Source organism: Kogia breviceps, chromosome 14 (genome assembly GCF_026419965.1).
Source record: "Kogia breviceps isolate mKogBre1 chromosome 14, mKogBre1 haplotype 1, whole genome shotgun sequence".
NCBI lineage: Eukaryota > Metazoa > Chordata > Mammalia > Artiodactyla > Physeteridae > Kogia > Kogia breviceps.
In genome coordinates this window covers 69842917-69855076 of record NC_081323.1, presented here as the reverse complement: position 1 = coordinate 69855076, position 12160 = coordinate 69842917, and the positions used below count along the sequence as shown (strand labels likewise).

The window sequence follows — 12160 nt, the reverse complement described above, 5'->3', positions numbered from 1 at the left end:
TTTTTTTAAAGAAAAAGCAAAACAAAAAAGACTGTGTTTTGGGGGGCTTCCCTGGTGGCACAGTGGTTAAGAATCTGCCTGCCAATGCAGGGGACACGGGTTCGAGCCCTGGTCCAGGAAGATCCCACATGCTGCGGAGCAACTAAGCCCATGCACAACTACTGAGCCTGTGCTCTAGAACCCGTGAGCCACAACTACTTGAGCCCAAGTGCTGCCAACTACTGAAGCCTGTGTGCCTACAGCCCATGCTCCGCAACAAGAGAAGCCCCAGCAATGAGAAGCCCGCACGCTGCAACGAAGAATAGTCCCCGCGCGCAGCAATGAAGACCCAACACAGCCAAAAATAAATAAATTTTAAAAATTAAAAAAGAGAGAGAGAGACTGTTTTTTTCATAAAAGAAAGTGGAGAGATAAGGAGGAACTGGGAAAGGGGGCTGAGAGGAGTGGCCAGAGGACTGGTAGGAAAAGAGGTGAGGATGGTGCCTGACTGCCAGGCTCACTTCAGTCACAGGATGCCACCCTCTTGGGAACTTGAAGGGAACACCATAATGCACACCCATGGTTTCTTGAGATTATAGGCGCCCCAGAACCCTCTAATACAGATTCCCCTGTTATTGCCTGGCTTGTTATGCACATAGATTCTTTATCCCCCAAGGGGACTTCCCAACCGGCTTTGGAAACAGCTATGCTCATTTGACCGCCCAGGGCAAAAACAAACTGAAACTTCTGAAACCTCCAGACACCAAAAGCAGCGCATTCTAACAGGTTTTGAGAGAACCTGATCCCAGAGCACTTTGTAGACACATTCTGCTCCATCAATCCCACCCCGCAGGCTGGTATGTTCAACTCTCATAATAACTCTTACTGGTTTGGGGGCTTTGGGGAACCTTTGGCCCTTTTTTCTCCCTTCCCTTTGGTCAGCTGCCCTGGGGCATTGGCCTCATTCACAATTCTCCAGTTTCCCAGACAATGAGGCTTCTTGTGCTTATTGCTACAGTCTCCCTATTAACTAACTATACAAGGGGTTTACAATTACTGAAACAGATGCCCCACTTTCTGCTGCACATAAAGTCTTCGTTCCAAGGAAACCCCAGCCCATCGCCAGGATGGGATTTGGTTTTAATTAAAAGCCCTTCGGGTCACTCTCTTTCAGGAGCTCGGCCAAGAGGATTAAAAGGACTGAGCTGGGCAATGGCGATTTGGGGGTCGATAGTTTTCTCCACGCACCCCGTCCCTCTTCCCACCTAAAGGCCCTCTCCCAGCAGATGGGTGAAAATCAGGCAACCAAGGACTGCTCTGAAGGAACTCAAAATGAAACCAGCAACAATAACCACAAACCTGAAATGAACATGGTTTCCTAAAAAACTTCATGCTTTTGGATGAGCAGGGAGGATTCAGCTTTAAAACCCAGAAAGGTGCAGGCAAAACAGGATGAGCTGGTCACCCAAGGGATGAGAGACATTTCATCTTCCATGAAACTTGCAAAGATGCTGGGAGGTTCCCCCAATGCTGGGGCATCCCACCCCAGACACAAACCAACAATTCAAATGTACATGAAGTTTTACTGTCTGCAAACCAGCTCCATTTAAGGTCTATATCATGGATACATACATACGGACCTACAGATACTATCTTGGAGATTTTCTCCCAAAAACAAAAATCAAAAAAAAAACCACAAGACTATTTTCATTACTGTGAATACAAAGTGGGCTAACTTGTCTGGTTTGTAGAATACCAGGCTATTTGAACTGGATTTGGATTTTATTTCAAACCATGGCGTTAGAACTGCCCAGCTCACAAGGGTTGTAGAACTCAAGGGAATAGGAGCTCTCTGGACTAGAGACATCAGGCCTAAGTGCCGATCCCAGCTCTGTCCCTGATAGCGAGACTCTGGACAGTCATTCCCCTTCCTCTCTTTTAGTCTCAGGAGAGCAAAATGGAAGGCTTGGGATTCTGTGATAAAAGAAGAGACAGGGGCTTCCCTGGTGGCGCAGTGGTTGAGAGTCCGCCTGCCGATGCAGGGGACACGGGTTCGTGCCCCGGTCCGGGAAGATCCCACATGCCGCGGAGCGGCTGGGCCCGTGAGCCATGGCCGCTGAGCCTGCGCGTCCGGAGCCTGTGCTCCGCAACGGGAGAGGCCACAGCAGTGAGAGGCCCGCGTACCGCAAAAAAAAAAAAAAAAAAAAAAAAAAAAGAAGAGACAGGAGGATGCTGGTCTCACTGGGCACCTCCATCTGCCAGACCAATTCATTTACTCAATCCACCAGCCCTGAAGGTTTACTTTACTTGGTCTCATAGATGAGTTCAGTGGACATGCAGAGGTCACAGAGCAAGCAAATGGCAGGAGTCCCTAGTAATCATAATTGTAGCAACCGTTGAATGAGAGAGAACAAAGCACGTGCCCCTCTATACACATTGCCCCTCTTAGTCCTTGCAGAATCTTTGAGGCAAATGTTACTGTTATTTCTATTTCACAGACGAGGAAACGGGTTCTAAAAGGTCCAGTGACCTGCCCGAGGTCACACAGCTAGTAGGTGGCAGGGCCAGGTCCCAAACCCAGAGCTAAATGATTCCAAACACATACTAGCTCGGCTCTCCAGCCTCTGCTCAGTAACCCTGAACCTAAAACTCCAGGTGGCAGGTGCCACCTCAGGGATAACAGCTCCCGTTTTCATTTTAATCACCCATTACTAGCTGTGTGCTCTTCAACAAATCCCTTGACCTCTCTGTGCTTGCAATTCCTCCTCTGTCCCATGCGGGTGCCAACAGTACCTCCCTCCGAAAGACTGTATAAACATTTTTAAAGTTCATCAATTTATGCAATGCAGAGTCAGTACTATGCTCTTCCTGAATACTCTCATTTCTTGCTCGCAACAGCCATGAGATAAAATATGTAAACTATGCAAAGAACTTTACCTATATGTAAAATATATTAAAAAAAAAAAAAAAAAAACTGAGCCCAGCGTGGGACATATAAACACTCGATGAATAGTAGCTATTATTATTATTACTGATGCTATTGTTGTTGCTCCTGGTATTATGACAAACTTGTTGCCGTCACTGCTGTTCTTTTTTTGTTCTTCTTACTATTATTAAGCGGCTTCGGATCCCTTTCTTGGAAATTTCCTCCCCACCCGCTCCCATGACGCCCTTGGCCCCGCGAGCCCTTAAAGCCGCTGAATCCGCCATTTGTCCCCTCTCCTTTGTCTGTCACCCGCCGTCCCACGCAAACCTTGTGCCCCTTCCCTGCACCGGCCCCGCGGCGAGCTCCCGGCCCCCGCGCGACCCCAGCACCTGAACTGCGCCCGCCCGCGTCCCTGCGCCTGGCCCCGCGGGGTCCTCCCCGGCCGCCCGAGCCTCACCTGCGGTGCGCGGCTTGGCTGCTCTGAGTCCAGCGCGCGGGCGGTGGGAACCGCGCCCACCTCCAGGCCGCGGCGGCCCGAGTGGAAACCCGGGCACCAAGCGCAGCGGGGGTCACAATCCCGAAGCGTGCAAGACGTAGGCGAAAACGCGCTCTCCCTCGCCCCTCTGCGAGACAGCAGCGAGGAAAGAGGCTGAAGGGCTCTCCAAACACATCCACCAATTACAATGTAGCGACTTTATTTGGATCTGAATTCAAACAAACTATTTTAAAAATGATAGGACAACTGGAGCAATGTAGTCGCTGGATGTTTAATGGTTAGGTTTTTTAGGTGTGACAATGGCAGTATGGCTCTTTTTAAAGAGTCCTTATCTTTTGCAGATATATATTTGCAAACCTGAAATATGATGTCTGGGATTTACGTGGAAATAACGGGGACCAAGGAGTGGCAGGAATCTGGGTGAAACAAACTAGTCATGTGTTGATACTTGCTGCAGCCTGAACAGGGGTTATTATTATGTTTTCTTCTTTTTCGTGAGCTTAGAATTTTCAGTAATAAAAAGGTTTTTAAAAGAAGAAGATGAAAAGGGAGAAGAGGAAGAGAAAGGGGAAGAGAACTGTAAAGATATTCAGACCCCTAGGTCAATAAACGTGGCCAAATTTATATAAGGAGAAAAAAATCCTCAGAAGTAAAAAAGTTTGTGCACCAAAATAGTTACTGCAGCAGCATTACATATAAATACAGAAAGAAGGAGGGGCGGTAGGAAAAGATCCAATTTGAGTTCACCATTAAGGAAATGGTTACATGAACTATGCTACATCAATTTCGTGGGTTATACAGCTATTTAAATGGGTATTAATAAAGACTGTACAATAGAAACACAAGGAAATCATTTTATATCCAAAAAAAAGCCAAATATGAAGTAATATATGTATATGCACTTGTATTAAAACAGAAAGGAAATACATTGAAGTGTTAGATTTTCATGGTGAAATTATGAATAACTTGTCTTTTCTAATGAAAATATAATTGTGAACTCTAGAGATTTCCTTGCAATCCTTTACATTTAATGAAATACATCTCAATGCCTGAAATTTTTTTAAAAAATAACTTTTGTTAAATGTGTAATGCAAAATTACTTTGTGTAATGCAAAGTTACTTTGTCAGTGGCAAAATTAGACATTCTCTTCAGAAATGGCCAACTGTACCGCTCTGTTGCTCATCTGATGGTTTTAATATAATATTTATATTATTTATAAATAATTGTGGGACTTCCCTGGTGGCGCAGTGCTTAAGAATCTGCGTGCCAATGCAGGGGACACAGGTTCGATCCCTGATCGGGGAAGATCCCACATGCCGCGGGGCAACTAAGCCCGTGTGCCACAACTACTGAGCCTGCACTCTAGAGCCGGAGAGCCACAACTACTGAAGCCTGCATGCCTAGAGCCCGTGCTCCGCAACAAGAGAAGCCACCGCCATGAAAAGCCCGCACACCGCGACGAAAAGTAGACCCCGCTTGCCACAACTAGAGAAAGCCCGCGCACGGCAACGGAGACTCAAGGCAGCCAAAAATGATAAAATAAATAAATTTATTTTAAAAATAGTTATAATATTTATCAGCACCCTCAAAAACATCCGTTTATCCCCAGGATCCTGGTTTAATCCTTTAAACAAGAATCTTACTCTCAAGCACTAAATGATAGAAAATGTCTTCCATCCTTTGTCAATTTCTGATTTAGAAAATAGGTGTCTATGAGTTTCACATGATTTATCTTGGAAGAATAAAAGTATCTTTTTATTGTCAAAAATTTTAATGTTAATTTGTAAATGTGTATGTGTGGGTACATATATGGATGTAAAAAAGTCTAGAAGGGCATATACCAAAATGTTAATAGTGGTGCTCTAAGATTATGATACAGGTAAAACCTACTTGCATTTTCTTCTTTACACCTGTCTGCATTTTCTACTTTTTCTATAACAAACATGCCAAAACCAGTAGGGCTTTATGATCAGTCACAGCCACCTTATAAATAATAAATAATAAAAACAAGGAGGCAAAATCAAGTGCAGGGAAAACTTTTTTGTTCTGCTGAGTATAAAAAGGACTGCCAATGTATTCTCAAACACCACAACTCTACCATTTGAAAAGCGTTGAGGGTTCAAATGCATTTAAAACCCATATTCTGTGTTGACTCCTGAACAGGATATAAGAAAACAGAATTTGGGCATTCTACACTGTTCTTAATTATTTTCCAGAATTTAAGAAATGCAGGTCTGTAAGACATTCCAATTTCACATGGTCATTTATTTGGGGGTGGAGAAAGGGGATCTTTACTTTTCATTTTACACTTATTGAAAGTAATTTTTTAATGGCTTTGCATCAAAAATACACTCGTTTTTAATTCATGTGAATACAGCATATTGACTCTAAAATCCAGAGGGAAATCTTAAGTTCTAGTTATGTAATAATATTCTCCTAATTTTCCAAAAGTATGAAATTTCATAACTAAAAAGAAGTACTTTGGTATCAGTGGACACTGATTCCAATTCATTGATATCAATATAGATAGCAAGCTATAAAGTGCAAGTTACTAGTAAATGAAACCCAATGCTGTACAAATTGTACTATAAAAACAAATCATCAAGGAAATGCAAAACCACTAGATACCACCTCATATCCACTGAATGGCTACTATCAAGACAAATACAAAATTACAAGTGTTAGGGAGGATATGGAGAAATTGGAACCCTTGTGCACTGTTGGTGGGAATGTAAAATGGTGCAGCCACTGTGGAAAACAATACGGCAATTCCTCAAAAAATAAACATAGAATTACCATCTGATCCAGCAACTCCACTTCTGGGTATATACCCGAAAGAAGTGAAAACAGTGACTCAAACAGATTATTTGTACACCCATGTTCATAGCAGCATTTTGTTATTATTCTCAATAACAAAAAGGGGGAAGTAACCCAGGTGTCCATTGACAGATGAATGGATAAGCAAAATACATACAATGGAATATTATTCAACTTTAAAAAGGGAAGGGGGACTTCCCTGGTGGTCCAGCAGTTAATACTCCATGCTTCCACTGCAGGCACTGTGGGTTTGATCCCTGGTTGGGGAACTAAGATCCCACATGCCGTGCAGCACAGCCCCCCCCCCAAAAAAGGGAAGAAATTCTGACACATGCTACCATATGGATGAACCTTGAGGTCATTGTGCTAAGTGAAATATGCCAGTCACAAAAGGATAAATGTTGTATGATTCTACTTATATGAGTTACCTAGAATAGCCAAATTCATAGAAAGTAGAACAGTGATGGCCAGGGGCTGGGGGCAAAGAGGGAATGGGGAGTTAGTGTTTAATGGGTACAGAGTTTCGGTTTTGCAAAATGAAAAGATTAAAAATGGATAGTGGTGATGGTTGCACAAAATGAATGTACGGAATACCACTGAACTGAACACCTAAAAATGGTTAAGATGGTAAATTTCATGTGATTTTTACAATAAAAAATTGGAAGGAAAAGATAAATAATGGTAGTGTCAGTAAACACTAACAATTTAAAAAGTAAGCAACTAAATGTGATGCTGAATTGGCTCCTAGAACAGAAAAAAGGTCATTAATGGAAAAATGGGCAAAAGTGCAATAGTCAGTCGCTTACTTAATAGCACTGTACCGATGTTAATTTCTTAGTTTAGACAAACATACCGTGGTTGCTACGCAAGATAACGTTAGGGGGTTAAGGGTATACAGGAACTCTCGAACATAATTCCAAAATAAAAGTTCATTTTAAAATAAAATTTTAAAAAGCAAGTGACAACTAAAAAGAAGTTAGAATCAACTCCTACATAGAAGACAAAGACAATACAAATATATTAGAATTGATAAAGGTAAGCAGCAAAACATATGAACGCCTATATAGATAGCTACGGTAGATATGAAATTGTTTTTCTTGTGCTGTTCACTGTTGCCCAGCTATTGTCTCATCATCCACTAATTGCAAAAAGGCAGGCTGTTGAATTTTATATTGCAGTAATATTTCCTTAATGACCCTGGGTGCATTTTTTCACTTAGATCTTAGCATGGACACAGTGTGAACTTCCTTCTGCCAATTCATGATTTTCTATCTTTGGTAAGTTGTGACTTAGCAGCGAGCATCCTGGCTGTTTCAAGTCAACTACGAGCTCAGTGTTGTGCTCAGTGGACTCCCAGGCAGCACAACTCAGCCTGGACAACCCTGGCTCAGTCCACCAGCTTCCGGCGGCAACATGGGTGCATTGGGTACAGGCTCATTTGGGGGGTACTTAGGCATCTGCACAAACATAGTAGGTTACTTTAGCCACTAGAAGCCCCTGTTGAAGGTGCTGTAGCTTTTAGAGAAAAAAGATCATGAAATACTTTTATCAGTAACCAAGCAGCGGGAAGCAACTGATGAAAGCATCTTGCTTCATTATGAGTCTATTTAAATACTGTACTCAGAACTAAGTAAAACAAAGCTTTACTCAGAAAGACAACTTGAAAACGGCTAAGTTTTACTTTATTTCCCCGCCCAGCTTCTTTTCTGTTAAAGGTCAACTGTGTAAAAACTGATGTGACACTGAGAAGGGTAGAAAATATACTGTCTCTCTTAACAACTCTTCACAAGGGAGAAATGACTAAGGCTATTGTGTCTTCTTCCCTTCCCTTCCCTGAAATCAGTAGTCTAAACACTCAAGGGGCTTACAACTGCAGGTGCAAAGAGCTTTGACTCACAGGTGCAGCTTGCATTTCCTTTCTCTGTGACCTTTAAGGTCAACTGGTTAGCTTGCTTTGACCACAAATAGAGCTCTTCTTAATTCCTCTAGTACAACCTTAACTTGATATGAAGCACTTACACAGGAATGGTGTAGACAAGAAGGCAGTTTATTGTACTTTGGGGAGAAAAAAAGAAAAAACATGACTCCATTTAGGGAAAAAAACAGCCATTGACACTCAGTAAGCAACACTGCCATCTAGTGGAATGGTGACACACCATCAAGACTTTCAAGACCAGGCATGAAATGTGAGCGGATTTGCTGGTTTAAATTTTCACCAAAAAAACCCACACTTTTGAGAAGCTGGCTTTCAGAGAACCTCAGATTTTGAGAAAGTATTTTTACCTTTGAAATAAATTAATGTATGTGCTTTCTCTGATCTGGGGGCTAAAGAATGAGGTGTGTGTTTTTCAAACAGACTCTCAAATTCATTCTGGATTTCCAGGTTATGAAACACTTTGGAGCAGCCTGCCTCTTTGAACATCCATCACTCTTGCACTCTTGTTTGGCAGTCTAAATAGCAACCCGTGATGATGACAGTTTATAAAGAAGCAAAACTCAACTATACAAGAACTACATTAAGTTTACTCATTTCCTCTATTTTTACAATCTAAGGTGCTAAGTATTTGCACTTCACTTATTTGAATTCCTGGAAAAAAGCATTAGAACACACCAATAACACTTTCGCATAAATCACATAACCCAACTCTTATGACTACACAATAACAGTGGAAGATATTGGTGTGAGGACGTGGGAATGCTGTTCTCAATGAATAATAAAGCCATTCTTCTCAAGGATTTAATTCTCCTTTATACCCAGGTGTTGCAGTAAATGTGTTGATCTGATAACTTCTATGAGCATATAAATGAGAATATTTAATGAAACACCTGGTTGACAAAAGAAATAAAGTTGTGAGAATGACATATTGTTAATAGCCACGATCTCAAATTGGCATCTCTGTTATTACTGAGATTTTAGATTCTGGGTTAAGTGCTCTGCTCTTTGTAACATCCATAATGGTTATTGATCTTGCTAATGAGTTCCTCATTGCAACATTTCTGGATATATAGTTGGAGGCACTTGCTGATTCTAGAATGCATGAGTCTGACACGATTTCCTCAAACCACACTCTTGGCAAACTCTAAACTCAGTTAAGGATTTCGATAAACTCAGTTAAGGATTTTGAAAGAGCCGAGTTCTGGGAAAGAGGTATACAAGTACAGAGTAAGAAGCTGAATTAAAACATTTTTAGGTTGCACTTTTGTCAGAAGACAAAACTGAATGTTTCAATGCTGAGAACCTGAGACTGTCCAGAAAAAACAAAATTCTGAATGTACGACAGAAGCTACCACAAAGTCAGAATCCAGTGCTCCGCATTTCCAAAAACAACATGAGTTAGGGAGAGAGAGTGGTCCCCGAAGTACTGTATCTGAATGAGGTTGTTCTGAGGGTTCGTCTGGGTTGCCTGTGTTCACCACACCTTGCAGTAAGCACCCCACCTCCGTCTCAAGCCTTCCTTCCCCGCACATTCCAGTCGACTGCATCCTTCACAAACTGCCACTATTTGGGTACCCCTGAAGCCAAAGCAATGAAAGATGCTAGGGAAGCCTTATATTAACTCAAACATGATGCCAAAGTCATCTCCAAAAAAGTTTATTAGCATGATTAAAAACATTTTCTTGAATAATGATAGAATTTCTAAACATGAAAGAGTATCAGTGGCTATATCCTATAACCAATATTTGCAACTGGATGGACAGCTTTATTGCCAGTCTTCATTTTATTAAAAACAATCCATATTTATTGGTTCCATGTGAAGTCATGACTATTGCTTTGCCTGGGAATGAGCCCCTACTGCAATTAAGTATAAAAAATATCTTCCATAATCGGAGTGTGACCTGCATTACTGAGTAAAGAGTTAATAAAAATCCTCAAAGAGTTGGGTTTTTGTTTTTTAAAAACATTCCTTTTACACACTACAAAGAAATAATTAGTATTTTGGCTTTTAAAGTTCCTACATGATATTTAGAATGGCAGTCCCCAAAGGTCCTCCCTTCACATAATTGAGAACGCAGACCCTCTTCCGGAGCATACATTCCTGGGGTGGACGGTGAAGAGGTCAACCTCCACGTGTTTATACTGGTTTGAGAACAAAGACAGCGTCATCCAGAACGTAGTAGTCATTATACATGTCACCTTCACACAGGTATGGCAGTCTAGTGAAAGCTTCGATAACAAAACCAGCTTTTCTGAAAACTTCAGGCAGACTATTCACTTGTTCTTCCCAATTCTGTCCCTTGATTTCCAAAATTTCTGATGGTTTATCCCACTTGCCACCTACTAAAACAAATAAAAACATTAAGTTAAATTCTTGAACAAACAAGTTAAAGAGGGAAGAGGGGAAGAACAATATTTGCTAAGGACTTGGTATGTGCCAAGCACTGGGTGCTTTGATGAATTATCTCCCAGGTGACCCAGCAGTAGGACAAAGAGAGGAAGTGCAGACTTAGGAGAACTGAAGAACATGCCCCAGCCTACAAGGTTAATGAACACTGGGGCAGAAACGTAATCCCTGGTTTAACTGGACCCAAAGCCCACGCTACTATTTTCTCTGACAGTTTTGGACGTCACCCTCCCTCAGACTGACTGGTGTGTAATGATTAATAGGCTTGGAAAACTGCTGATTAAATACTGGAATATTGAAGCAGAGAGTAACACTTAAAATTTGAAAGACGGTTTTGGATAAATGCTAGAAAATGCCGCTAGTGTAGTAAAATTATGCAACATATTAACTAGAGAGGTTTATCAGGCTGAAAATAAAAAGAGCCTAATGAGGGGTTTTAATTTATAAAAACAGGTCATTCCATATTTTTTTTTTTTTTTTTTTTTTTTTTGCGGGCCTCTCACTGTTGTGGCCTCTCCCATTGCGGAGCACAGGCTCCGGACACGCAGGCTCAGCGGCCATGGCTCACGGGCCCAGCCGCTCCGCGGCATGTGGGATCTTCCCGGACCGGGGCACGAACCCGTGTCCCCTGCATCGGCAGGCGGATTCTCAACCACTGCGCCACCAGGGAAGCCCAATTCTATATGTTTTTCAAGGGAGGTCAATCCACTCTCTAACTTTTCAGAACAATTTCATAAAAGTTAAGCTCCAAAACCAGAGAGGTTAACACACTAGAATGGATGAATCAATCCAGCACTTCTTGGAATAGTGACTGAAGTCTATGTTATGTTAGTCATTTCCAAACCCATGAGCATCAGATGCCCAGGTACTGGGGGGCTAGAAAAGGTCTTCAAGTTCACACACATACCAAGCACTGACTACAGACACAGACACAGACAGACAGACAGACAGACACACACACACACACACACACACACACACACACAGAGTAGTATATATAAATGTGGGGGTGCTTTTAGGTGCTATGATGATGGAAAAAACACACACTAATACTAAAAGTGTTACTAAATTCAGACTGAGAATAACTTTCCGTAAATGACAAAATATAATCAACAGGTGCCAAGAGTACACACAGCCCAGTGGGAAGAGTCTTCGCTCTTTCCGGGGGCCCAGCGCCCTCTTCCTGGTGGCAGACAAAGCCTGGGGAAGCAGCTTTCCCTGCCTTTCTTGCAGCTAAGGCACTGGCACACGACCTCAGCTCAGAAACACTCGCCTGAGACCTGGAAGGAGGAGCTGGTGACCCAGAGAAGCGGGGACATGGGGCTGGTTCTCTGGGGAGGCAGCGCAGTGGCCTGAGACCAAGCGCAGGCAGCTGGGGCAGTGCTGAGCAGCACTACAGACAGGCTTTGGTCCAGCCGCAGCATCTAGCGCTTGGCGGCACCAGTGTGCTCTTTGGATCCGTTTTATAGTATGTTTGGGGGCATGTGTCTTGTGTGTAGACCCCCATACACGATTCTCCAGTCCTCCCAGTGACTCGCTGAGCTACCCCAAATTCTTTCAATAAATTTCCCTTTGCTTAAGTCAGCCCAAGTCATTTT

General features: G+C 42.5%; 2 protein-coding genes across 10 annotated transcripts in view; both read right to left on the bottom strand.

Moving 5' to 3' along the window:
* The window catches only part of OTOA (otoancorin), a 113602-nt gene extending 110068 nt beyond the window's left edge, over positions 1-3534 (bottom strand). For 5 of the 6 annotated variants that reach the window (XM_067013969.1, XM_067013970.1, XM_067013973.1 and 2 more), the window contains exon 1: positions 3363-3534. The gene's annotated coding sequence lies outside the window, so the exon portion shown is untranslated. The remainder of the gene's footprint in view (positions 1-3362) is intronic. The other variant, XM_067013972.1, reaches the window with a different exon arrangement.
* Positions 3535-8245: 4711 nt separating this feature from the next.
* The window catches only part of METTL9 (methyltransferase 9, His-X-His N1(pi)-histidine), a 46781-nt gene continuing 42866 nt past the window's right edge, over positions 8246-12160 (bottom strand). For 2 of the 4 annotated variants that reach the window (XM_067014074.1, XM_059037022.2), the window contains exon 5: positions 8246-10498. In XM_067014074.1, the coding sequence (XP_066870175.1) occupies positions 10293-10498 (206 nt within the window). In that variant the 3' untranslated portion in view covers positions 8246-10292. The remainder of the gene's footprint in view (positions 10499-12160) is intronic. The other 2 variants (XM_067014075.1, XM_059037023.2) reach the window with 1 other exon arrangement.